General features: G+C 35.5%; 1 protein-coding gene across 1 annotated transcript in view; it reads right to left on the bottom strand.

Moving 5' to 3' along the window:
- The window catches only part of LOC580223 (ryanodine receptor 2), a 173,182-nt gene that overhangs the window by 108,723 nt on the left and 39,071 nt on the right, over positions 1-25,388 (bottom strand). The window contains exons 7-16 of the mRNA XM_030999251.1: positions 24,467-24,499; positions 14,354-14,453; positions 12,668-12,742; positions 9,913-9,971; positions 3,893-3,990; positions 3,137-3,256; positions 2,523-2,564; positions 1,587-1,708; positions 960-1,087; positions 304-368 (exon numbers count right to left, since the gene is read on the bottom strand). Of these exons, the coding sequence (XP_030855111.1) occupies positions 304-368; positions 960-1,087; positions 1,587-1,708; positions 2,523-2,564; positions 3,137-3,256; positions 3,893-3,990; positions 9,913-9,971; positions 12,668-12,742; positions 14,354-14,453; positions 24,467-24,499 (842 nt within the window). The remainder of the gene's footprint in view (positions 1-303; positions 369-959; positions 1,088-1,586; positions 1,709-2,522; positions 2,565-3,136; positions 3,257-3,892; positions 3,991-9,912; positions 9,972-12,667; positions 12,743-14,353; positions 14,454-24,466; positions 24,500-25,388) is intronic.

Below are 25,388 nucleotides of genomic sequence, written 5' to 3'. Positions count from 1 at the left end.
ACAAACACACATACACCTTGGTCATTGATGCCTCCTGTGTGTTTACTTTGTAAAGACTTTGCTTTCATACTGATACAGCTGAGGACATCCGAAAAGAAACACTATGTGAAACAAACCCCCCCCCAAAAATAAAAAAATAATAATAATAATACACGTCTTTTGGTTTAAATAATGTCAATGAAAAGTATATACCATATGCTTGGAAGCAATTTCAGACATGCATACATCTCCCTAATTTTTGAGTAATTTCTCAAAAAGGATCATATTTGTCTTTTTTCATAAAAGCTCATCGGTATCACTCACCTCTTCATGGAACAGATCCTGTCGATTCCTCAAGGCTTTTAGCTTCTTCTGTTTCTCTTCGTGATCTGCAGAAGGAAATTCAAGAATGCCTTTTCTTGGAATCCATGCATCTTATTTAAAACTTGTGACATCAAATGTAAGTGTACATGGCAAATGAATCGGTTATTAGACAGCAGTTGGCAGATATGTTTATTTTCTCATAAAAATATCACTGCACAAAATTTGAATATCTTTTTTTCATTTTGCAACAATACAGAATGCAGTTCTTTAAATTTAGTATTTTTAGAAGGATGTATGATAACTTTAAAATTTTCAAAATATCTGCTTATTAAAAAAAAATCATCAAATAAAAAAAATTCCTTGTAAATTGACAATTTTTGTTGCTTGCGATACCTCGTATTTAGTTGGAAGAATGCAATAGCGAAGAAATGTACTAGTGTTGCGAATAGCAAAAGCTTTTTATTTCACACGTTTGGCAAATAGTCTAACTAAATAGGTGGAATGTTCTGCCAATTAAAAAATAGAGGAAATGCCTATCTGAGGAGGAAAAGCTGATCATATTGAATCTTTGAAGAAAAACAAAATCTCCCTGAAATGTTGACTGCGTTGCCAATTTGATAACAAAACATGCTACAGAGCTATGAGCCATCTCCTACCTTCGTCCTCTTCCGGCTCACCAAAGTACTCAATGAGGTCTTCAAGGATGTCGACCACAGAGCTGAGGTTGAAAGTGTTCCAGGCCAGCTGGTCATCTTCCTTCTCGCCCCTCAGGGAGTCAAGAGCACTGGAAGGAACCAGATAGTGGACATTGATTGCACTGACTAAACAAAGTACATTTGGCACTTTCATTTATAGAGTTAAAAATTCTTTTAAAATATGTTCAGGGGAGCACATGTGAATATTCCGGGATGTTTAACAGTAGGATCTTCTTATTTGTTTTACCACATCACAAAAATACATCAAAATTAGTATATTCTGTCTGACCAAGTATGCAAAGAATGGTTTACATTCACATTCCAATGTCTAAGAATCAGATGAGAAAATACATGTACTCATATTTTCGATGGGTTCCATCTGAAGAGATTAAAAAACAAGGCACAGAAAATAGGACTGACAACATGCAGACAGAAAGCAAAATATGCGATCAAAATTTACAAGTACAAAGAAAGAGAAGGATGAGAGATATATGGAAAAACTCTTTAATATCAAACACAAAGTGAAGTGATCATTGACTTGCATCCTACAAAAAGAAAAGAAGATCCATGCAGATTGTGGATACTTACTCAAAAAACTGATTGAAGAGCAATGTGCTCTTCCTGATGATTCCGGCCGACCTCGACTCCTCCGCCCTCGCTCTCACCACCGAGAACCCATCATCCATGTGACCCTCGGGCAACATCACTACCTGTTGTCATGGTAACAAAGGAATATAACTCATACCGACTGATCCCTACAGGCAAACTGTTTTTTGTTTTGTTGGTATCGTAATAGGTACCAATACAAGGGTGATGGACATATCGTTTGCTGAGAGCCGGAAGGGTGTAGGATTGCATCCTTTGAGACGGAGATAATACTACTCTTCCTGCTTCCAGCAGTCAATACATTATTAACACATTACACTGCACTGCAAAGAAACAAAAACGTGTTGCATAACCAAAAAGCAAACACATTTCCTAAAGACTACTCTCATGATCAAATTTATTATTGAAGTGGTTTATAATTAAAGCTTTTTAACACACCTATATTAACTATAAAATGGAGGTAATATTATGAACGTTTGCATTCTGATTGTGCTAGTGTGACGAAAGTAAGAATAACTGCACTTAAGAATATGAATAGTCATCTTATCCTTCAATTGTATTAGAGTTTACTTGTGGAAACACACTGTGAGAAGGGTGCCTTGGAATTGGACCTGGAATTATATAGCATGAATAATACTACAGCCAAACCCACTTTAGTGACCACTTGTATAGAAAGACCTCCCGTCTACAAAGACCATAGTCTTTGCTTCCCTTGAAAATGGTTTCTCATTGAAATATGTACTAAAGGAACCTGTACATAAAGACCACCTGCCTATAAAGAACACTTTTCTTGTTTCCCTTGGGTGGTCTTTATAGACAGTTTTCACTGTATATCATTAATTGGTGTCGTAATCATTATGACATAAATGTGTTGATTTATAAATATTTAAACAAAAAAGTATGGGGTGACTGACATACCTTTCTTTCAGCTGCTCTGCCTCCAACAACACTCTCAACAACCTGTCATACAAAAAAAAAAAAACATCATCATCGCTTTAAAATGTAATGCAGATGCAGAGTATGTTCAAAGATACATGTATTCGTTGTCATACTTTACATTCTAAAAATCAAAACATGAATTTGATATCCAACATCACATATTTAGAAATTTGTAATTGTTCTTGAAGTGACTTGTCCCATGATTTTTCTTCAACAAATTTCCATGTTTTAGCTGGAATGGACGTTCAAAATTCACAACTCATATGTGAAATGTAACAAATACCTTTTAAAAATGTAATAAAAGTAAATTAGAGTTATTGCATAAAATAAAATTAAAATATGCAATATTAATACTGCCTTAAGAACAGATTTAATATAATACACATTTTACTTTTATATATATATCTTCATAATTGCACCTAAAAGAATATGTACTCATACAATTAGCATACATATATATTCATATGTGCATACATGTATCAAGTAAAGATTACATCAATAATAGATGATATAGCTGTAATATAAATATTCTAAATTCATTTTGCAAAGGTCATTAGTTTGAAAACATAAAGATGGATATCTAGATGGCATACCAGATAGGAGAGCCAATGGCCCGTCTTCATGTGTTGAATAAGGACGGTGGAATCTCCATATTTGATGTCTGCACTGCCCATACCGTGGTCCTGCTTGCTGTCATAGTTGGCAAGATCCTCCTACAAAGAAAAAAAATGCATGAAAAGACACATTCAGAATGCATAAACGTCAAACGTTGATTAAAAATGTGTAATTTTACATATATCTAAACAGCATTCTTTGTTGGTAATATGGAGTCTTATCAAGGTTGTAGAGCTATATACTAGTCCTGTGTTCTTAAAATCTGGTTCTATCACAAAGCCCTAATATTACTATTTTCGACAATTACAATTTGCGATCCTGATGTGTCTTTTTTTGCCACTATATTTTGCGCAGCTATCTAATGTAAAGCAAGAAAGTCTCATTAAGGGTTTATGAAAGACATTTATGCAGGGAGAGGGGAAAGAGATTGAGTCGTAGGTACAGAAAATAGAGGGAAAGAAAATTTAATTATCTATTATTATATTCTTAGTGTAAATGTTCCGACAATCTAATTTAAATGACCAAATAATTAAACAAAATTATAATACCATTACATACAACTCTTAGTCTTAATAATCTTACTCTCCTCTGTCTCTTAAAACAACATTGTGGTTATGAATATATACATAAAGATAATATAGGAAAGATATGAAGAAATACTCAGTCAATGTTTGAACAAAAATAGATGTACAAGAGGAAAGGGATGAGATGATTTGGAGAGAGAAGGAACTCACCCTTGACTGCTGGAAGCAGAAGATGGTGTCATCTAGGTTGCATGATTTCCTTGGTACGATGCACACATTCCCGTTCTCAAGAACAGCCAGATATTTGCCTGAATGAAAGAAAAAAAGGGGGGACATAAAATTACATAGTAAAGCCTGTCTTCATAGCCACATCTTTGTAGAGGAGTGGTTTAGTGATTATCGGTGGTTAAGCTTTAGTCCAGCCATTGCAGGGGTATGAGCATCATCGGGTCAGGGAGAGGGTTTGGGAGAGGGGTTGAGAAGAGGGGTCAGAGGGAGGCACTGGTCCTACTGGTTACATGAAATAAAATGAAGACAATTGATTGGGGAGATTGCTGGAGGTCTTATCACATTCTCTTCTTGTCCTTTTCCTCCTCTCACTAGCTTTTTATTTTCTCCAGTTCTCTTTTTTTCTCTACAACCTGTCTAGAAAGACCACCTGTCTACAGCAGTCACTGTCCTGTTCCTCGACATAGCCTTTCTACACAGGTTGCATAAGATTTCGTCCCAACCCAACATCATTCCTGTTCTCTATCTTTAGCCTAGAATCTATTACAAGTACCCCATCATTCTTTACCTTGCTCCCTTTTGCCGAAATTCTGTCAGATTGTCTTACAATCAATTACTGTTAGCGGCCATGCCCTGCCCATATCACATGACGCCCACCTCCATCGGCGATTACCAGATCGGTCGTTGCTGTGATACTGCGTGTGAAAACTTGTCAATCAATACGTCGCTAATGTGCAGCACCTACTAGCCACTTACTGCACCCCTTTGTGATCGTGTTACACATTAAACTTAGGAAGACTGGTTGCTGACCCTATCTCACCCCCTTGAGATGTCTTTTACAATGGATAGTGGTATTGGAGATACAAGGAAAACTGGAGCACAGGCTGCTCAACAAACAAACATTGGATGATGGATCAAAGGGCATTTTCAATTGTTCCGTCATTCTTTTTATCTTTTTTGTTTTTGTCTTTAATAGCCTACGGATCTGATACGTCGCATTGTAACAAGATAGGCATAGAATTGCAAACCTTGCATTTAAACTTAGATGTAGAACAACCACAAATTTATAAGACCTTAGACTACTTTTGAATACTAAAGAATACAATGTCGTGGATCTATCTATCTTATAAATACAATGCACTTTCTAAATAATTCAGAACTTGAGATAACTTACTCAAAAGTAGTATGTTTCAAAACTGGCAAATAACCTGCATGGCAGCTTAACTGTATCTCATCATTTCTACCTTAGATTATGTTATCTGAAGTTGGAATGGAATTCTTAAGTGCTTGGTTTGTAGTATACTCAGGACTCTGTTTCTATCCATCAGCAATAAAACAAAAATTACATTGATGCATTTACAGTTTGAATGCTTCCACTTTGTAGTATGCACCATTGTACACATTCAGCTGTGTGTCAACTTTCTACTTTAGATGTGAACACATTGTGAGAAGCATGATGTGATAAAGAGGGTTTAATTACATTCTACACAAATTACAATTTTATTCTGAAGGAATAATCAATGAAATAGATAGAGTTGTGAAATGAAAAATTAATGAATTTGTATTTGTTTCTTGGAGTTTCAAGGACATGTTTCTTCATTCATCTCTTTGAAATATTTTACAAAAGGTTGACATTATCTTTAAAAATACATGTTAATGAAAGAGAAGGGACAGTGTAACAAACTAAGGAAAATACTTCCAAACAAAGACAATTAAATGAAAAGGTTTATACACTATATGTATGACTTTTGACCTGCCTTCCATTCTGCCATATCACTACAAGAGTGTCATAAACTATTGACCTTTTCTACACACACTAACAGAGTTTTTTTCTTCCCCCCATTGCACAGGTGTAAATCTGGTACACTTCACTGCCATAAAAATCTCCCGCCTAAAGCCCAGCTTACTGCGCTTTTTAAAAATAGAACAGAATTTGTCCTCCATTACACTTCTCAGCAGTGGCGCACAGCGGGGTTGTAATTTGGGCTGGATTCCATGGCTCGGAGCAGCTTTAGTTTGGTTCTTGTTAATGTTAGTCGTTTGGTTCAGTGTTTTGATAGGGATGGATGTCAGAGTGACAAGAGTAGATGATGCAGGCGACATGGATGTATTTATTGACTCAAAAAGGACAATGCACAGAGAATGGCTGGCATAGAATGAGTTACCAAATTTGCAAGCCTCGCCAAAGGAGAATGTAACAGAACATTGGCATGAATAATTTCTCAATGTGCAAGAATGATTAGATCCAGATTATTAATGCAATTATGGAGATACTTATGTGTCTTTTTGATTGATCATTCTCCAAGCTTAATTAAATACGTACATTGTTGAACTTTATCTTATAAATATATGACATTTTCTGTTTCCTCATTTTTGCAGATATCTTATTGTAATACAAGTAGTACTTGTAGTACTTGTATCAAAATTGCTTCCCTCACAGCTTTTTCTATTTCAATATTTCACTGAGGGATTCAATTAAAGCATAAATAAATACCTACCGGTAATGCATGTGATAAACCTATTACTTGAACCAAATTATCATTTTAAAACTTAGATACATGTATGTAGTATACAGTGATGTCTCTGAATAAGATATTCACAGGTTAATTTGTATCATACAATGGTAATTTACATTTGGATTTTACCTTTTCATTTCTTTGACATATGGATGTTTGATCTTTTTGCTCTTCATGGCTATGTATCTTATTGACAGTCATCAAGTACTGGTTTAATAAAATCTATACAAACTAATGATGGTGACGCAAGATGTTTCATTCCATAGATAGCTGATTTTATATATAATACTCATAATCCCCAATCCCTTCCGATATTTGAACTCGTCCTTCTCCAGAACCTTTGTAATGTGTTTTGGCAATTCAATCTGGCATTTCTTCACATTGCATCAGGAAAGATTTGATCACTTTCCCATTTCCCTCTCACTTTATAATCCTTGTTCACATACGGCAAACAATTTCGATTAACACTGCAGGAAAATATGACATAAAGCTTGGTGCACTTAACCTTTTTGAATTTTACAACAAACAGATGAAATTACTTAATAGTATTATATGTAAAGAACATAACATTTATCACAAATTACTATTTAAATGAAATATCAACTTTTGAGAGCCAGAAGGGCATTAACTCTGTGTGAAAGTATATGAGTTCACTCTGTCTACCATTAATTACTATTTATTGTGAGGTTTTGATTGACTAAAGGCAAGATAAGTACAATTAATCATGATTTTTTACTACAAAAGGTCCAGAATTTAAACCGTAATACCACGGTATATATATATAATAAGTTACTATTCATTGAAAGGTTTTTATAGACTTAAAGGCAATGTAAGTAATTGCGGGAGCTATAATTAATCATAACTTTTTATATTACAGGGACCGGGATTCAAAACAGTTTACCATGCAATGTGTGAACATGACCAAAGGAGATCTGGAGAATGGCTTCTAACATTGTTATCTGCTAACTCTGATTCCATCATCTCTCTCTATCTGTCTCTTACACTAATGTCTTGGAATGAGATCATCAAGGTCATATCATATACCACAAAGACTAAGTATAGATATAACCTTCAACTTGGAAAGGACTTATACCCTTTCAGACATGAAGAAATATACATGTACAATGTTATGGATGAAAACCTCTAGCCCCAGCACATTGTGTGTGAACGAATCCAATATGTGAATTGATCCGGAGAATGTCTTCCAACATTCCAAAGATTGTTTTCTAACACTGTTATCTGCTAATTCTGATTCCATCATCTCTCTCTCTCTCTCTTTAATGCTGATAACTTGGTATGAAATCATTAAGGTCATACCACTACACCAATACCACACAGATATAACATTCACCTTGGAAAGGACATGAAGAAATAATAATAATCTGGATAGATGCCTTCTCTGTCTAAGCGCTTTCCAAATATCATTAACCTGGTCATCGGATTCTTTCATTCACAATATGCACCATCTCCACTCCCTGGGGAGTATTCCTACCATGTGGTCACTGTAAGGGCATATGGCTATGTCTATTTCAAAGGCTTTTGTCATCCTACCAGGGGGGTGTTTCATAAAGCTGTTCGTAAAGTTACGCATGACTTTACGAACGACTTGTATATGAAAAGCCACATGGGATGCTCAATCATTATTGATTATTATTTATTAAGTTGAACTGTGCAGATGTATTTTAACATTCTTATTATAACAACCATTTTTAATGCAAAGTATATTTTTTGACATAATTTAATTGAGGTTATTGGAAATATCAGAAAAAACTTTGGGCATCCTATCTGGCACTTCATATACAAGTCGTTCGTAAAGTCATGTGTAACTTTACGAACTCTTTATGAAACACCCCCCAGGTCTCCGTTTCTTTCCTGGGTTGGAGTGGCATATGTAGAGTAATGCCTTGCCAGAGGAAATTAAACCCAAGACCTTTCCATTTCAAGTCAGTGATTAAACCACTATGACACCTCTACATGCACAACATTTTTATGAAAACTCTCTAGCTCTAGAACATCATGTGTAAACAAGGCCTTCATATATTGATCTGGAGAATGTCTTCTAACATTGTTATCTGCTAACTCTGATTCCGTCATCTCTCTCTTACGCTAATGTCTTGGAATGAGATCATCAAGGTCATATTATTACTGATATACCAGACAGTCTAAGCACTGATAGGACCTTCATCTTGGAAAGGAACTAAACCCCCAATCAGATTTGAAGAAATATACATGTACAACATCTTGGATGAAAACTCTTTAGCTCCTGCATTTCATGTTTGAACAAAGCCTACATGTATCGATCTGGTGAATGTCTTCTTACATTCTAGAGATTGTCGTCTAACATTGCTATCTGCCAAGTCTGATTATATCATCTCTCTCTATATCTCTATAACAGTAATAATTTGGAATGAAATCATCAAGGTCGTATCACTAGTGATATACCACACAGACAAGGCACAGATAGAACCTTCATCTTGTAAAGGACTTAGCACTCATTCAAATTTGAAGAAATATACATGTAAAATGTTTTTTATGAAAACTTTCTTGCTACAAGTCCCATTGGTCTCCATATTTTCGATCAATAACCAAATTCATACTCACAATACTCGGCTTTGTAACACGTTTCATTTATGGAAAGTAAAAAGTTCATTTTCTAAAAAATCAGTAAGAAATACTTTGCCAAACATATGGAACACTCTTCCTCAAGTCCTCCGCTTTTATAAAAACAGTTCAATATTTAAAACAAAAATGAAACAGACCTTTTATTCTGAGTACCGTTAAAATTACCTTCCAAACCTTTTTGCCCCCCCCCCCCCCGCCTCCAATTTTAGATTATTTCATACATATGTTTGTAGTTTTTTGTCTTTATATTGTATTTATTGCTGTATTTTGTGTTTATCGCTATATTTTGTGATATCTCGAACTCATATATGCTCAATAATATAAATAATATAAATTATAATATTCGGGGAACTTTTTATACAAAGCCACCATGGGCCTTTCCTATGTTCTCCAATTTCATTTTAAACTATTGTAATAACTGACCATTCCTTGTATGTATTTATACTTGTATGTTTATTTGCATTTGCTGTGTTTTTTATGGAAATGAAATAAATAAACGAACTTGAACTTGAACTTGGTCTGACTTCATACTGACTTTGCATACGAGTGATAGCTACATAGAAATATTGCATAAAATAAGGTAATATTCAATTATGTTAGCAACACCAAATGTTTTGCAGATTTGAACCCCCCCCCCCCCCAAAAAAAAAAAAAAAAAAAAAAAAAAAAAAACTGTATGATTTGGTAAGGAATTAATCCTCATTACCGAGTTCCTCAGAGAGGATTTGAAAGCCATCATTCCCCTTGTTGGTTGCTTCCTGACAAAACAATCAAACCAAATGCACAAGACTACCTATACAAAGAAAAACAAAGATCAATGTTGTTTTTTTCTTCTTTTGTAACAGTGATGTGAGATCGACTTACCAGATGTGAGATGGCGAATCCTGCAGGGCTGGCCCCAGGATACATAGCTACCATTCCACCTGGATGAGGGAAGAAGAAGACACAATGGATGAGAGTCACACAATAGAGGAGAAGATGAGACACCAAAAGATAGGTAGAGAGGAGAGAGAGGAGAGAGATAGAGAGAAAATGAGAGACAAAAAGGAGATGAGGTGTGAGACATATTTCAGAGACATGTGGAGATAAAAAAGGGAGAAGTAAAAAGTGAGGGAAAGACAGAGACAGTGTGAAAGACAGGATTAACCAGAGATTGGGATAGTGACAAAGATATTGTGCATATGGAGAATGGATTCAGATGGAAATCAGAAATGGAAAAGTAATAAAATGAATAAGAGAGAGAGAGAGGTAGAGAGAGAGAGAGAGAGAGAGAGAAAGAGAAAGAGAGAAAGAGAGAGAGAGAGATAGAAAGAGAAAGAGAGAAAGAGAGAGAGAGAGATTATTATGAGAAAGAATTGAAAATAACAGGATAGAAAGCAACAAACAAGGGCAGATACAAATATCATATAACATGCACGCAAATAGTTTAGAAAAATATACCTAAGGCAATTTCAAGAGCCTTGTGCATTGATGTTTGAAATATGAGAAGCATAACATTACCAAATTACATAATCCATCCATAATTTCTGCAGGCAATGAAATAAAGTATCGAAACTGCCCTTGAATTGATTACTGGTAAGACTTTCTGCATACAGAGACAGCAAAAAGATGAAACATATAGTAAGAGAGGGGAATGGCCTGAGCATAATCAAGAAAGGAAAACACACAAAGGGAGATAAAGTGAGATATTGACGAAAGAAACAAGATCCAGAAACGCAAATAAAATGTATATCCCCATACACATTATTATTATTATAATACAAATGAAAATGAATAAAACACTTTCCTTTGTCAAATTTAAGCACCTTCATGTATTTCTGAAGTAACATTATCCAACGCAAGTCCTCAAATTGATTGCATTTGTTCATCCCGAGAGGCACACTAAACATGACACCCTGCTTTTAACGAGTTTCATGGAAAGATGTTTAAGATATAATTGAAAAAGTGGGGGGGGGGGGGTAAGCCTCTGGCATTGACAACTTTATTATAGAGGTCTGAAAAAACAGATGTTCCTTACTGATAATCAAGTTGTGTTTATTCCTTTACGAAAGAAATTCACTAGTTTCCACTCTCCACCTTTACAAAATGAAAGAGTGTTTATTTCTGGAGTCACAATACAATATTAAAAAGTCAAGGCAATTTTGCAATACCACGTGGCACAAAAAGCTGAGCCTGAAATTAAAAGTTATGATTGCTCAAAATACTCATTTTATAGAGTGAAGGAACAGACAAAATATTAATGATTTAAATGTAGTTAATACCCCTCGCTATCTCCCTTTCAATATATATCTGATAGAGATATGATGTTTATCATTGTACATAATGATTATTATTCTCCATGTTCATACCCTACATAACATTAGACTGAGAATGTATACATAATACTGCCGTGATTAGGCTAAATTGTATTACACAGGACCTTTCATTCAGATGGATGCAATGAAATAAATAACAGTTAACCCCCTGCCTTCCAGATGTGACATTAAGTGCCACTATATTTTGTCTAGGAACCTGAGAATTGTAGTTGAACTTCTGAATAATTTCATGTATTGAGGAGTAAAGGCTAATTGTATTAAACAGGACCTGTCATTCAGATATTTCATTCAGATATTAAGGAAATAAATAACAGTTAACCCCTACGCATTCCGGATGTGACCTTTATTTTTAAAAAAATTTCTAGGCCGGAACCCAAAAATTGTAGTTGAATATCTGAATAATTTCATGTATTGAGGAGTAAAGGCTAATTGTATTAAACAGGACCTGTCATTCAGATATTTCATTCAGATATTAAGGAAATAAATAACAGTTAACCTCTACGCATTCCGGATGTGACCTTTAGTTTTTAAATTTTGTCTAGGAACCTTAAAATTGTAGTTGAATATCTGAATAATTTCATCTATGGATGAGTAAAGCAATTAATCATTGCTTTTAAACACAGGCACAATCTTTGTTTCTTCCATTTAACTTCTTAACTACCGATTTCTCTAATTCTCATAGGCTAGCTACAGGAGTCACCGATTCTCATAGCCAATGATTTAAATAAAAATGAATGTAGGACGGTCTGTAGCTCAAGCTTAGAGCGATGTCTGTGAGCTTCTTGGAACCACTGTAACCAAATGCCAGAGACTTGGAAACATTATACCGCACATCACTCTATAGAATGCCACAACCATACAGCCAAACAGCAAATTTAGGGTTTGCCATCATTACCAAACCTCAAATAAAATGCCATCTTTCCATCCCCCTCCAAACAAAAATGGAAAAGAGTGTAGGAGAGGTCTAATAAGAGGCTGTCTTTCAAAGGTTCATGAATAGTGGCAACAACTTCTGATATCTTTTTGTGTTTTCAATTTGAATTATGTCAGAAGGATTAAATCATGTTGCGGAATTCAACTTGTGCAAATTATGAGCCACTTGTGAAATTCACAAATATTTAATGCCTGCCTGCAAAAGGTTCCAGGTTTACAGTAAGCAACTTGGTCAGTTCAAGATATCTCTGTACCACAAACAGTTTGTATTTCATGTCATCATTTTCACTTTGTTAATTTCATGTTATTTGTTCGAAGTTTGTTTGACATGGGTTATTCTTTCACTCAAACACGAAAAAAAGAAGGCTTACTTTTTCAAGATGAGTTCTGCTCTCCATAGAGACCTTGCATACTGAGCCACTGCTCCCGTATCGTACGACACCTCACTATGACAACAAAATTATTAAAAAAAACATTAAAAAAAATGTTAAAGAAATGTGTATCATTATCCGCATCAATTCAGCAGCATCAAATCACAATCTTTAGAAAGTCTTGACAAATTACATAGTTAGAGAGCATAAATAAACTGACCCTATGGCAAATAGGATGTTCGACAGTAGATGGCGACCTTCCTCCCAAACTGCACAGGCCAGCACATATGCATATACGATACTGGGGAAGACGATAAGACAAGGTTTCTTCCGGCTCCCATAGAGAATGTACAGCAGTGTCAACTAATTCCTTATTTTACTTAACTATTTTTCAGGCTTTAAGAACTCCCTCGATGATTTGATGAGATCTACCGGTATATAGGCACCATCATAATCTTTTACCTATAGTTTATTTGTTCCGAAACTATAATTTCTATCGGACTTTCCAGTTTTTGACCCATTGTATTTGTACTGGAAGTGCCTTTGCTAAATATACCCATGGCCTAGCTTCCCCTTTATGGCCAAATACCATAGTTGCTGTAGTGAGAATTGAATGCATTGAACATGTAAGAGAAAAATAAATGTATCTAGGAGGGATTTCTAGATATTGATGTCCAACCATCATAGTTTTTTCTCTCAGCTATTTTACATTTTTTGAAAAACAAGTGTGTAAACTATACATGTATAGAACAGTGTAAAAACAATCAATTATATCACAGGATTATCAAAATCCACTTGTAAACATAATGGCTGTTAAAAAGGCATGAAAATACTTCTTTGGGTCTAAACTTCTTGTAAACTAATTGAAAATAAAAGGAACTTTGTACTCTTTATTAAACAAATGCAGGCACTCCATCATTCTCCATAACCCCATAAGTAGGCTAAATAGTGTAAGTTTAAAGAGTAAGATGTTATTTTTAAACGCAAATTGGTCACAAGGGCCCTCTCCAGGCAGTTTACACATGGATTTGTTAAAGAGGGTATTGAAGGATTGGGTCATTTCCTTAAGGTACACAAAGGATGTCATTCAATTTGTTTTCTTCAATTAGAAGTCTTTGGGAAGAATAACAGCGAAATATATCGTGGTAATTGTCACATGACGCAAAGGTCACAGCGTTACATTTCTATCACGTTGAGTAATAGGTCAAAAAAGCTTTCCATCAAATGCTTGGCAATGAGGGCTATATTGAAGGAGGGCCTCGCTTGGGGGTTGGTATACATATCCCATGAGTCATTAGGCCTGTCTTCATCAGCTCGAGATTGCCAAATAGCCCGCTATTTCTGATTTGAGAAATAACCCCAAAGTTACAAATTGCATCCTCATCAGCTCGAGACTTGACCTCGAAACTTGAAACTCGAGCTCAAGAAATTAGCTCGAGATATTTTGCTCAGCAATCGCGCATAGTGAGTCTTCGGGCTGGTAAACACGCACCGGACCAATAGTGGGACATTTTGCAAACTAGCCCAAGATATCTTGGGATGATCATCTCGACCAAATATCCCGCTAATTGGAGCTTCGGGCTGATGAAGACGCAAATTAACTGGATAATGTGCGATGGGGATAATTCAAATAGCGGGATATTTGGAATCTGGAGCTGATGAGGACAGGCCTACTGGGAGGATTACCTGATGTTGTCGTCGTCCTTGCATCCCACCGGAGGAACCGTCAAGTACTCGTCCATGTGACCCCGGGAGAATCTCAGCGTGTCCAGACCGTTGAGAAACCCTACCAAGACGAATGGGACAGGAAAGGAAAGGGAAGGGGAGAACAACAGATGAGGAATAAGAAGGAAAGAGGGTAAGAGAGAGAGATACAGAATGACGGAGTTGGAAAGAGAGAGTTTAGGAGTGATACAGAGAGATGGATTGAGAAAGAGAGAGAAAGATAGAGAGAAAAGAAAGAAATACAGAGAAGAGAAAAAGAGACAGAGAGTGGGAGAGGGAGAGAGAAAGAAGGGAGAGGGAGAGAGAGAGAAGGGAGAGGGAGAGAGAGAGAGAGAGGGGGGAATAGAGAAAGTAGAGAGAGAGAGATGAAGAGACAAAGAAGAAAAGAAAAAAGAGAGAAGAAATGGAGACAGGGCAATAGAGAAAGAAACAAGACAGAGAAAGATAAATAAAGAGAAAGTAAAAGAAAATCAAAGTTAGATATAAAACATAGCAAATCATTTAAAACTCAATGGTTTGGGTAAGACCAAATACAGTTTATGAAGTACAGTTGGAACAGGCTTATAATGGGGCATATATGAACCCCAAAGGACTACATATTATTATACACAAATGTCAAAACTGCAATGTTATTATTAAATATTGTATTAAGATTACCCTCAGACAAATTACATGAATGTCCAACAACTTGTGATATTCATAATACTGAGTACAAATATAGCACATAATGTGTTTTCAATATAAACGGATATTGATTTTAGAATAAACAATATTAATGAGAGGGATGCACTTGTATCCTTCAATGCATAATTTCAATCTATAAAGAGATACACAGTGATGTGAATGTGAAAGGCAGAGAGACAAGAATAAACAGCGAAGGGAAGGCTAGTATTGATTTGCACATTCATTGAAAAAATGAGGAGGTTGCAGGGATTGACAAAAATGGCGATTGAAGAAAAAATATTAGAAAAAGCAGTGATTTAACTGTGAAAGCTATAGCTTTAAAAATGTTATATATTGACAGTTTTGTAGCATGGTGTGATCATGGAAATGCTTTGTTTACATATAAATGAACGAATATAAAAGAGTGAAAAACCAATGAAATGATAATACCCCCATAATAGAAATAGGAGAGGGAGAAGAGGGAGAGCTTGTGACAAGCCATGACGTAAATTAAAAAATAAAAATGAAACAGGAGGAAATGGAATGTAAACAGAACTTTCCAGTGATATCTCATCTCACAATATTATGTTTCCCCCTCACACATTGGCCCTACCCTTCCCATCTGTCCCCCCCCCCCCCCCCCCCGCCCCCCCCCCCCCCATTCCCTCTCACACAATACATCCCACTGTTTGAGCTCTTTAGAGGCCCCTCACTCCTGAGCTCGACTCATCTGCAGCCAGCCAGCCCTGCGCTCCCCTAGCCGGCCTGGGGGGCAGATCTGTCTTTGATCTCATTACCCAGTGAAAACAACTGTTAGACATGCTAATGCCATGCTTTCTGGCATTTGGTCTTCGTATGGCGCATTCTACCGATAGCTTCTTAAAGCATTGTTTTCTCTTCTACATGGCATCGTTGGTCGTCCACGAAAAACAGCACTATTCGGGGCTGTATTATCGCAAACATCGCACAATACAAACTTGTTAAATTCATTTGTATGGTGATGTAATTGTAGAGATGGTCATCTACACAGCATAAGCATTGAATTAATTATGACCATGCATCCACTGTCCTTGTTTGAAGGTTATGCAGCTGGGTATTTTAAAAGATTGTATAGTTAAAGGTACAAACACCAGAGTTAAGGTTAAAATTAGATGTCGTTGGGAAATAATTCAAATAAAAAAAAATAGAATAATAAATAATAATAATAATAATAATAATAATAAAAAGAAAATTCATTCTGATTTGTGAATGTGTTTTTTGGACTGGAAAACATAAACAATAGCATCTAAATCTTCCTAAAAACACATTATCATTCAAACTAAAACTATCTAACAAAGATATGAACATATGGGACTACAAGTTCTTCTCACTATTCAGCCTAATAAATCTAACTACCTGAACATTTTTTGTTTTATACTTCATCTCTATAAATACTTGGAGAGAGGCAGATCAAATTTATAATGTTTAACATTATTCTGAGTGATTTATGTGACTTTTTCATTTTTTCAATCATCAGAACTAAAGACTAGACTATGTGTGTCCCAAACAAAAGTGCACATCTGTAGATACAACAGACATGATGTGGATGTCTGGTACATAATGGAAGGACTATAACTTTATTGCCACTTACATATCCATCACTCAATTGCAGAGTGCAATGCAAGCTACATTCCCCCAAAATACAAATCATTTCATACAATGTTGCTTGTAAATCCACTTAGAATAAAAATTGTCCGTTCGGAGCAAGAAAGCCTATAACTCATATGCTTCAACACAGAATTACCATTACCATTCTGGCTCTTGAGTTGAAAATGAAATTCACCTATGGCACAATGGGTATCATTTACTCGAAGAATTCTCCACGGCTTTGATCGGAAGAAGTTGTTGACATATTTTTCCCCCTCGTTGTCATCTTTACATATTCATGTAGGGTATCGATGTCATCGGACATGTTATCTTTGCATCTCGACTGAATTTATAATAAAGAGATAAGCATCTTTGTTTGGTGGACGTTGCATCATTAAGCAGCTCTCTCAATTTAGTTTAATTTAGAGTAGACGGACATATAAAACAATTTTAAAGGTAACCCCTGGAATACTCAGTGATCATGAGCGTTTTGAAGTTACTTACACCCTTAAAAACAAAAACTTCACATTAACTCTTTATATGCCACAAAAACAATCTCCCTGTGCCATATTGTATCTATCACGGGAAAGATACACCAAAGTCCTCAAGATTTATAAACTGGTTGTTTTGCAAGATTAATCTATATGATGTTATAATGGTTGTCATGGAGTTATTTAAGCCTGGAAATGGATAATTGCATCAGATAGAGCTGGTTTTATTGCATATCCATAACCTGCACAACTCACAACAGCCACAGACACTTTTTGTAGACATTATTTCTTGGAAAGCTATTTTTAAAAATATATATAAATAACATTTGTGCCCGAATATAGACATAAAGTACTGTCAAGAAGCTTATAAATAAGACCATTAATGGGGAATCATATTTCCCAAATAAGCTTTATCCAAAATAATTAATTCAGAAAGCTCTTTATCAAAATGAAGAATGAAATTCAACATCTCTTGTTACATGGTACAGTAGATGCTCAAGTCTTTCCAAGTCTACTAAGAAAATATTGCTGCATCCATATCTAAAAATATAAGCTGACAGAGAGATAAAAAGGAAAACACTGAATTTTTTACGAGAAGAAAAGAGCATCTCCCGTTACCCAAGCCCATGAAACCTCAAACTCTTCAGACTCTACTCTATTTGAAAGGAAAATCCAATACCTCTAGATGCTTTTTGTGACATGGAACTATGCTCAAAACTAAATTTTCTGCTTCAAATGTTATTTCAGTTTATCAAATTATCCACCAAAATTCAACATACCATTCCTGACTTTAATATAAAGTCTTTCATACAACTTCTTTATCTTAAATTTTGTTCCCCAAATTCATTGACTTAACTTCAACGATTATGGGTATTACAATCAGTAACAAAAATTAAAACTTTTCACACTGAGAAATTAAATGAATGTTGTTATGCCAGCACTAATTTGGATGCGTCATCCATTGACATCCAATGTCCTCAGCTGGTATAATATTTATACATGCAGCTTTTTCACATCTATGGTCTGATTTGAAGAAGGGAAATATGACTTTATCATTTATTAGCATAGCCTGCATCTTGTTTGTGATTTTGGACTGTTAAAATAGATTTATATCCATTATATTTTCTATAAAGTATGTATAATCCATAGATTTCCTTACTTCCAGGTAATTTGAAAAGATTGCAAAACTGCCTTCACTTTTGAGAATTGCTTCCGCAGGGTACGCGGGCAGAGCTGAATGAAATTTGATCCTATTTTGAAATTAGATGCTCTTCTAAAACTCTTGAAAATGTAGCAGAGAATAACAATTTCTTGGAAAATCTTCAAATTCCCCCAAAAAAGGCTTTCAAATTTGTTTCCTACATAAAGATCTTTTGATCAAGAAATTCATAGCTTAGAAATTACAAAATTTGAAGTTACATAGGGCATTGTGCTACTCGATCCCAGTCTTTATCATTGTAAAATCCCTTGTGCATTTTTACAGTAAAAGTCACTTCAATACATGAATGTAAGATAAGGAACTTGACATTACGTTTTCCCCGTAAATTGCACCAAATTCAAATGTTTTATGCCCAGAAGATTAAGTAGTCCCGAGGAGCTACTTCCAAAGGGCACGGGCTACTCTGAATAATTAGACTTTCACATGTAATTGATACTTTGCGAAAACATGAAATGCTTTTTTTCAATTCAGAGTAAGACGTTTCCCATGAATTCTTATAAGGGATTAATCATCTTCTAATTGAACATCTAAATTGCCATTGGAAACTCTAAATGAAAATTTAGAAAGAAAACCTTTATTTTACATTGATAGAAATGATTTTTTGATATGGCTTGCTATTAGAGTTAAGTTGGTCAAGCCATCAAGAGGAAACTGGTGTCGGGAGGGGGGTGAGGGCATTCGTCATATCAGTTGTTTTTTTACTCTCTACTCTTTTAATTTTATTTTTATAATAATTAAATTGGGGGCACTATGCCACTTATTTAATCGCCACAGAATTATCCTGCTTTAATAAATGCAATTCAAGTCCAAAAATATATACATCACTTTTCCCTGATCTTTAACTTCACTGGCAAGAACTGCGTTTTGAGAATCAGGGGAAACTACTTGCAAGGAAAATAATTTCATCTCCCCTTCCGCTTGTAAGTGATGTCAAATTGACTTTCAAAACCATGAAGAATTGAACAAGCTGAGTAAAGCATTTGTCATCATAACATCCCCCCCCCCCCCCCAACACCTCTCTCTCTACAAAAACATGATCTCTTCAGAAAACATTATCATTCCAACCAAAAAAGGCCCTTTATACTATTTGCAAAACATCTCCTTTCCCACTCGACGCGTTCTCCTTTCGACATCCAATCGATGAATCTATACATGCATCCATCTTGACATTTTGCCGCTGCCGTCCACCGAACTGTGGCTTGTAATTTTCTAGGGCGATATATAATTTCACAGCTGGCACAACAATAGAGACTGAACTGTCCCTCGAGGAGGGCCCTCCGGTGCGAATGATGGACTGGACGGACGGATGGAGCTACTCATCAATCTGTGATTGGATAAGGACTCTGTTCAGTTGATAAAGGAATGATTTAAAGGTAATTCATAGTTCTGGTAGGATTGTTCCTTGAAATGCACGGTGAGCTGGCTGATAACGGGTGCCGGAGCTAAAGCTAGGGCAACTATTTCCAAAGCTCTTTTGGAGCGCATACGGATGTTAAATAATAATGTCTTATGTGCCATAGATTCTTCTTCTTCTCGATTCACTACACAATCCCAGTCCAGTGCAGGACGCAGGATCAGGGGCCCTGTTTCATAATCAATATCAAGTTAGAATTGATTTGAGGGTCCTGCCAAACCCTCCCCCTATTACACCCTGGGGAGACACTTCAAGTAAAAATGATGAATGGAAAGTCATAAACCTACCATTGAATATTGCATCTGTTAATTCAAACAGTCAGAAAAAATATGATTTAAAGGTAATATACATTAAATCCCACTATGTTAAACTTTTTTAAAAGTTGAAAGAGATCATGAAACCTGATGTACTTAATTGTCTCTTTTTGTGACACATTTGTGTAATGTCCAAACTCATTATTCAAACTCTTGCAAAACACAAACAAGTTCAAATGCTAATAAAATGATACAATGTATTTACAGTGTAGTGAAATAATAAAAAAAGAAAAGTAATCAAACCTACAATAATAATGTTTTCTACAAAAATGGCGCACACTTGATTGGAGTACAAGCTAAGTAATCAATTTCTTAAGCAATACTGTAGGTTATATTTTATTAAATGGGTGTACCCTATATACAATCTATGAATTAAGGAATTGAGCAATTTAACTACTATGAACACTATTGCCTATAAAAGCTGATCAAGATTCTTAGTGCAGAGATACACATGGCTAATGGCTGCTTTGGGAGCTATATATATATATATATATATATATATATATATTATACAGTGCTCCTGGCCAGTGGCTATAGATTAAATCCGCCAGGGATTTAAAAAAAATGATTGGCGAGATCACACTCCTGTGAATATCAATCAGAATAATGAAAGGAATAAATGAAACTGGAACAGTTGATACAATCCCCAAAGATAATTAGAAGTTCCAAGGTTATCTATTCCCTTTGTGTTCAATACGTGTTCATATACAATGGAATTATCTCTCAAAATGTATTCATTCACTTTTTTCTTTCTTTTTAGGTAGCACAGACAATAAGGTATGTGTAGGTTATCAAAATCAAATGCATGTATAATGGCACTTCATGATGTGTCTGTCATATACATATATATTCCGTCGCTGTTTTCACGAAGTGACGGTAGTTAAACAAAATTGCATTCACTTTGCGTTACGATTTTCCTCACTACCGTCACTTCGTGAAAATAGGGATGATTCAATATATATTCCATGTATATGTTTTTCAGTCTATATAGCTTCCACTTTGTAACTTGAACTGTTATAGCAGGTCAATACAGCTGTTCCCACTCTATCAATAGGCCATCTACTAGTTTTTCTCACATTTTATTGCAAAAATCTTTAAAATTTTTCTCAACTTATCGACAATTTAAAATGCAAATAGCTACATCATTTATTTCCTGCAACCATCGATTCTCCACTTTTGAAACTAAAACTTTTGCAACAAGTCGATGAAACATATCACACCTCCCTGAATGCCTTCCTATACTATCTCAAACATTTTTTGGCTAAAATCGTGATACATTTTCTCAGCTCGTATCTGAAGTGCCTAGAGCCACACCGCTAGTTACCTGCAACCATGCGTCTCCAGTCGATCAATTGAGCATTGATTGAAAACTGGTTTCTTCATGCTCCAGTTATGTCCTTCCTCTTTCACCACTGTTCTCCTGAATTCTTTCCGTTTCTTAACCAAAGACGATCGATAAAAGAATGAGAGACCGCAGTCAGACCCTCTCAAAGTGAAAATAAATACCAATAGGTTTACATACAAAAACAAAACAAAATCTGAGATGCTGTGATAAAGTCTGTTGTAAAACAAAACAAAAGTGAGAATTTGGTGTCATTTGTTATGTCATCTGTATAAAGAGAGAAATAAAGATCTGAATAATTATTCCAAGGCTTCTGAGGATCTAGGATACGTGGGTAGTGATAATCTTGAGGGAATTCTTTGAATATTTGAAGTATCTAGTTTAAAAGTACAACTTTTTCATTCTGCTGTATATAGGGTTCTCAGAGATACATCAATGTCATTTATACAAATTTCTTCAAATTGTTACATTTTCCTTTTTCCTATTTGTCAAAATGTTTAAATGTAGGTCCTTGCTGTATTTAAGGGTCATTTAACCTAGGGCCTCTACCAGCACCCAAGCCTGATACATTATAATTCATACTTTCCTAACTACAGTTACGTTGTAGCTTGTGGATACCAGTAAAGGAAAGAATTGTTTAACTGTCTAATGGAGGATAAATATATGAACATCAAGGTTGATTGATTCCCATAAATATCGCATGTGAGCAAAAACCACAAATAAATGTACATGTGGGCATACAGATCTCAGTGGCTCTTGAGATCAGCTACTTTTGAATCTCTTAATGCAAATTCCCCATTGTCAACATTCCATGAGCTATTTTCATACATCCCTTGGAACAGCGGTAACGAAAGATTCATTGATTTGATAACACTAGTAAGGTTCAAGAGAAACTTGACTTCTGGTGACGGTGGAAAGTAATCTGTGAGTTTTCTCCCTCTCTTGAACGTTTGTGGAAGGATATCGTAGTAGCATTGTCTCATTGCTCTTGAAACAGTTTTGTATCTAAAATATATCTCGAAAATAGATTTTCAACAAGATATAGACACTGATAGAACATCACAATTCATACAATTGCTCCTATTTCAACAACTCAAAATAGCTTTTAGGCAGCTCTTAAAAAGAAGGAATTTATTTTTCAAAGGAACATAAATTTTCAACTTTTTCGCTTTTTATTACATTTTTACTTGTTGATGGATATTTTTCAGTACCGTACCTTCTAGATTAAATAAGAAATTAATCTTTCTACTTCAATGAACGTGTCATAATGTAAATTATTACCTTTAACGAGATAACTGAATAAGGACAAAAACTTTTTATTATTCAAGTCAACTTCATTTTGGGATCACTGTGTCAGAGTGAACAAATAGGCTTACATATAGACCCCTGGGGAAGTTGAATTTAAGAAAACATGGACTGTGGCTGGGGAATCTCCAGAGATGGAAACTCATTCATAAGTAATGAGAAGAATAACCAATAACATACGTCCCTGAGAAGAATAATAGCAGATGTTACTGATTGTTTGGGGGCTCTCTTAAATTACTAAAACATCTACGGAAGATCAAGAAATCCAGACAGATTTCTTTTCTTTTCTTAGAAAAAATGCAGGCTTCTCTGAGGCATCGCTTTACTGTTTACTACTCTGTGATCAATGCTGCATTGATTGCAATTGAGCGGAGGCAAGGTGATATTGCTTCTAAACTGGACCAATCCTCGGTACATCTGTTTCTTTAATTCCCCTATCAGCCTAGCCTGGGGAGTGAATCAATCCCTTGCTGTCCCGTTACGCACATGACAACGACCAATTCAAACGATGACAAATTCGTCCGTTGACAAACTCCGCGCTTGGTGGGGAAGCATAACGAGTGCTGATGCGTCGGAATGCAGGCAACTTTTTGCAGATGGGTCAGGACTTTGGGCTTCCTTTTTAAAATTTCTTTTGATTGGTCAATTACCTCATGGCCTTTACAGCTCTAACTGTGGAACCAACATGTATGATAACTAAAATACATCCGTCTCTTCCCTTGTCTGACCCTTATTCAAGCATTCTCTTTCTCTCTGTCTCTCTCTCTCTCTCCCCCCCTCTCTCTCTCCCCTCTCTCTCTCTTTCTCTTTTTCTCTTTTTCTCTCTTTCTCTGGTTCTCTTTCCTCCTTATTTTTGTGTTTTCTCTATTTCTTTCATTCTGTATTTCTAACTTTTTTTCCTGAACAAGTTTAGGTACCACTCCTTATTACTCAACATCTACATACCCCTCCCATCCCCTATCACCCCCTCACCTTCTCTCTATCTCTCTCTCTCTCTCTCTCTCTCTCTCTCTGCACACCCACCCCCCTCTCTCTATCTTTCTCTCTGTATTTTTCTATATTCACTTTTGGTTTAGAAATTCTTTCAATGTTCCAGTTTATTATCAAAATATTGATTACTCCTGCATTTTAGTGCCATGCCTTGACATCTCTGTCATCTATGGTAGATGTGAAAAGACCAACACAAATTGAATTTTTCTCAAAATTGATTGAAACAATGCATCATGATGTAATATCCTTTGGCAGGACACAATTAAAGGAACATGGATTGTGCATACATACATTTTCAAATGGTGAAAAATAGAATGGCAAAATATATAAATGTAAATATCATGGATTGTAATGATTAACAATAAATATATTCCTAATGGATGTTTAAAAAAATTTCCAAGATCTTATTTCAACTAATGTTACTACCATCAAACTAAGTCTGTGAAGTCTATCGAACTAATGACCAATTATTATATGGCTCATTTTCTTCAACTTCTACCACTCATCAAGTTGATGCTATTATTTCTACTACTTTCACTAATCTCCTTCTATTGTTGCCAGTGTAACTGCTTAAATTCATTCTATTTACACTACTGCAAAAGATAGTTTTCTTCCACTATTACTTGTATAAACACCACCACCATCACCAGTTCACCACCACCTCCGCCACCGATAGAAAAAACTTTTTGAACAATTTTTTGACAACCTACCTAAAGCCTTCTCCGTGTCTCCATATTTTCTCGCTGAAATTATACAAACCAGTTTGGGTGATATGGAGATTAATACATGACCCTTCTTTTGAATGCAACCCAGGGCTCTTTATCTACTAGAATTGAAGCAGACTACTGGCCCAAGACTATTTCAATACAATGACCTACACAGAGGTCCAAGATGTACATGCTGCATCAAACTCCACCTAGACCAAAATTGACACCATCATGAGGTTCAACTTTTTTTAGAACATAAGTCTTTAAAGTAGACATTCATTGAATTTAAATATTGATTTAATTTGTATCATTGCATAAGGAAAGGTTTAATCAAACAAGGTTATCAAAATTTCCCGTTTGGAAACATTCAAAGTAACGATTATTATTAATTTCAAAAAAGGTAAAATACAGCCCCACTTTTACACTTGAAGCACTCTCCGAACACTGCTGGGATTTGTGACGTCATGCAAGGGACCAAATAAGTATAAGCAGACGATGTCCCATAACAGTGCACATATTTTTAGTGCTTGTCTCATCGTCTTCTCTTCACTTATTTCCCTTACTTCACCAGTGTCATTCTAACTGTTTGATCTGTTGCCTCACTCTACATTTCGGATATGGTTTCTATTTGATGAAATGCATGTATGCATCTAAATGTACAATGGTGTCTTCGTTACAAGCCATAGTGAAGCCACATCTGATTCCACTATTATTTTTTAAATGCTGCATTTTCATCAAAATAAAACCATGTCTGAAATGTAGAGTGAGGCAACAGATCAACCAGTTAGAATAACACTGGTGAAGTAAGGGAAAAAAGTGAAGAGGAGATGACAATATTTTAGGTCAACTATATGTCTAATCGTTTAGAAAAGTCCATGGTATCATCCTTGTACCTGTATATACCATTTCATCCTTCAGGCTGAAA

This window comes from Strongylocentrotus purpuratus, unplaced genomic scaffold (assembly GCF_000002235.5).
Source record: "Strongylocentrotus purpuratus isolate Spur 01 unplaced genomic scaffold, Spur_5.0 spur5_scaffold_5, whole genome shotgun sequence".
Lineage (NCBI taxonomy): Eukaryota > Metazoa > Echinodermata > Echinoidea > Camarodonta > Strongylocentrotidae > Strongylocentrotus > Strongylocentrotus purpuratus.
This window is presented reverse-complemented; position numbering and strand designations above follow the sequence as displayed.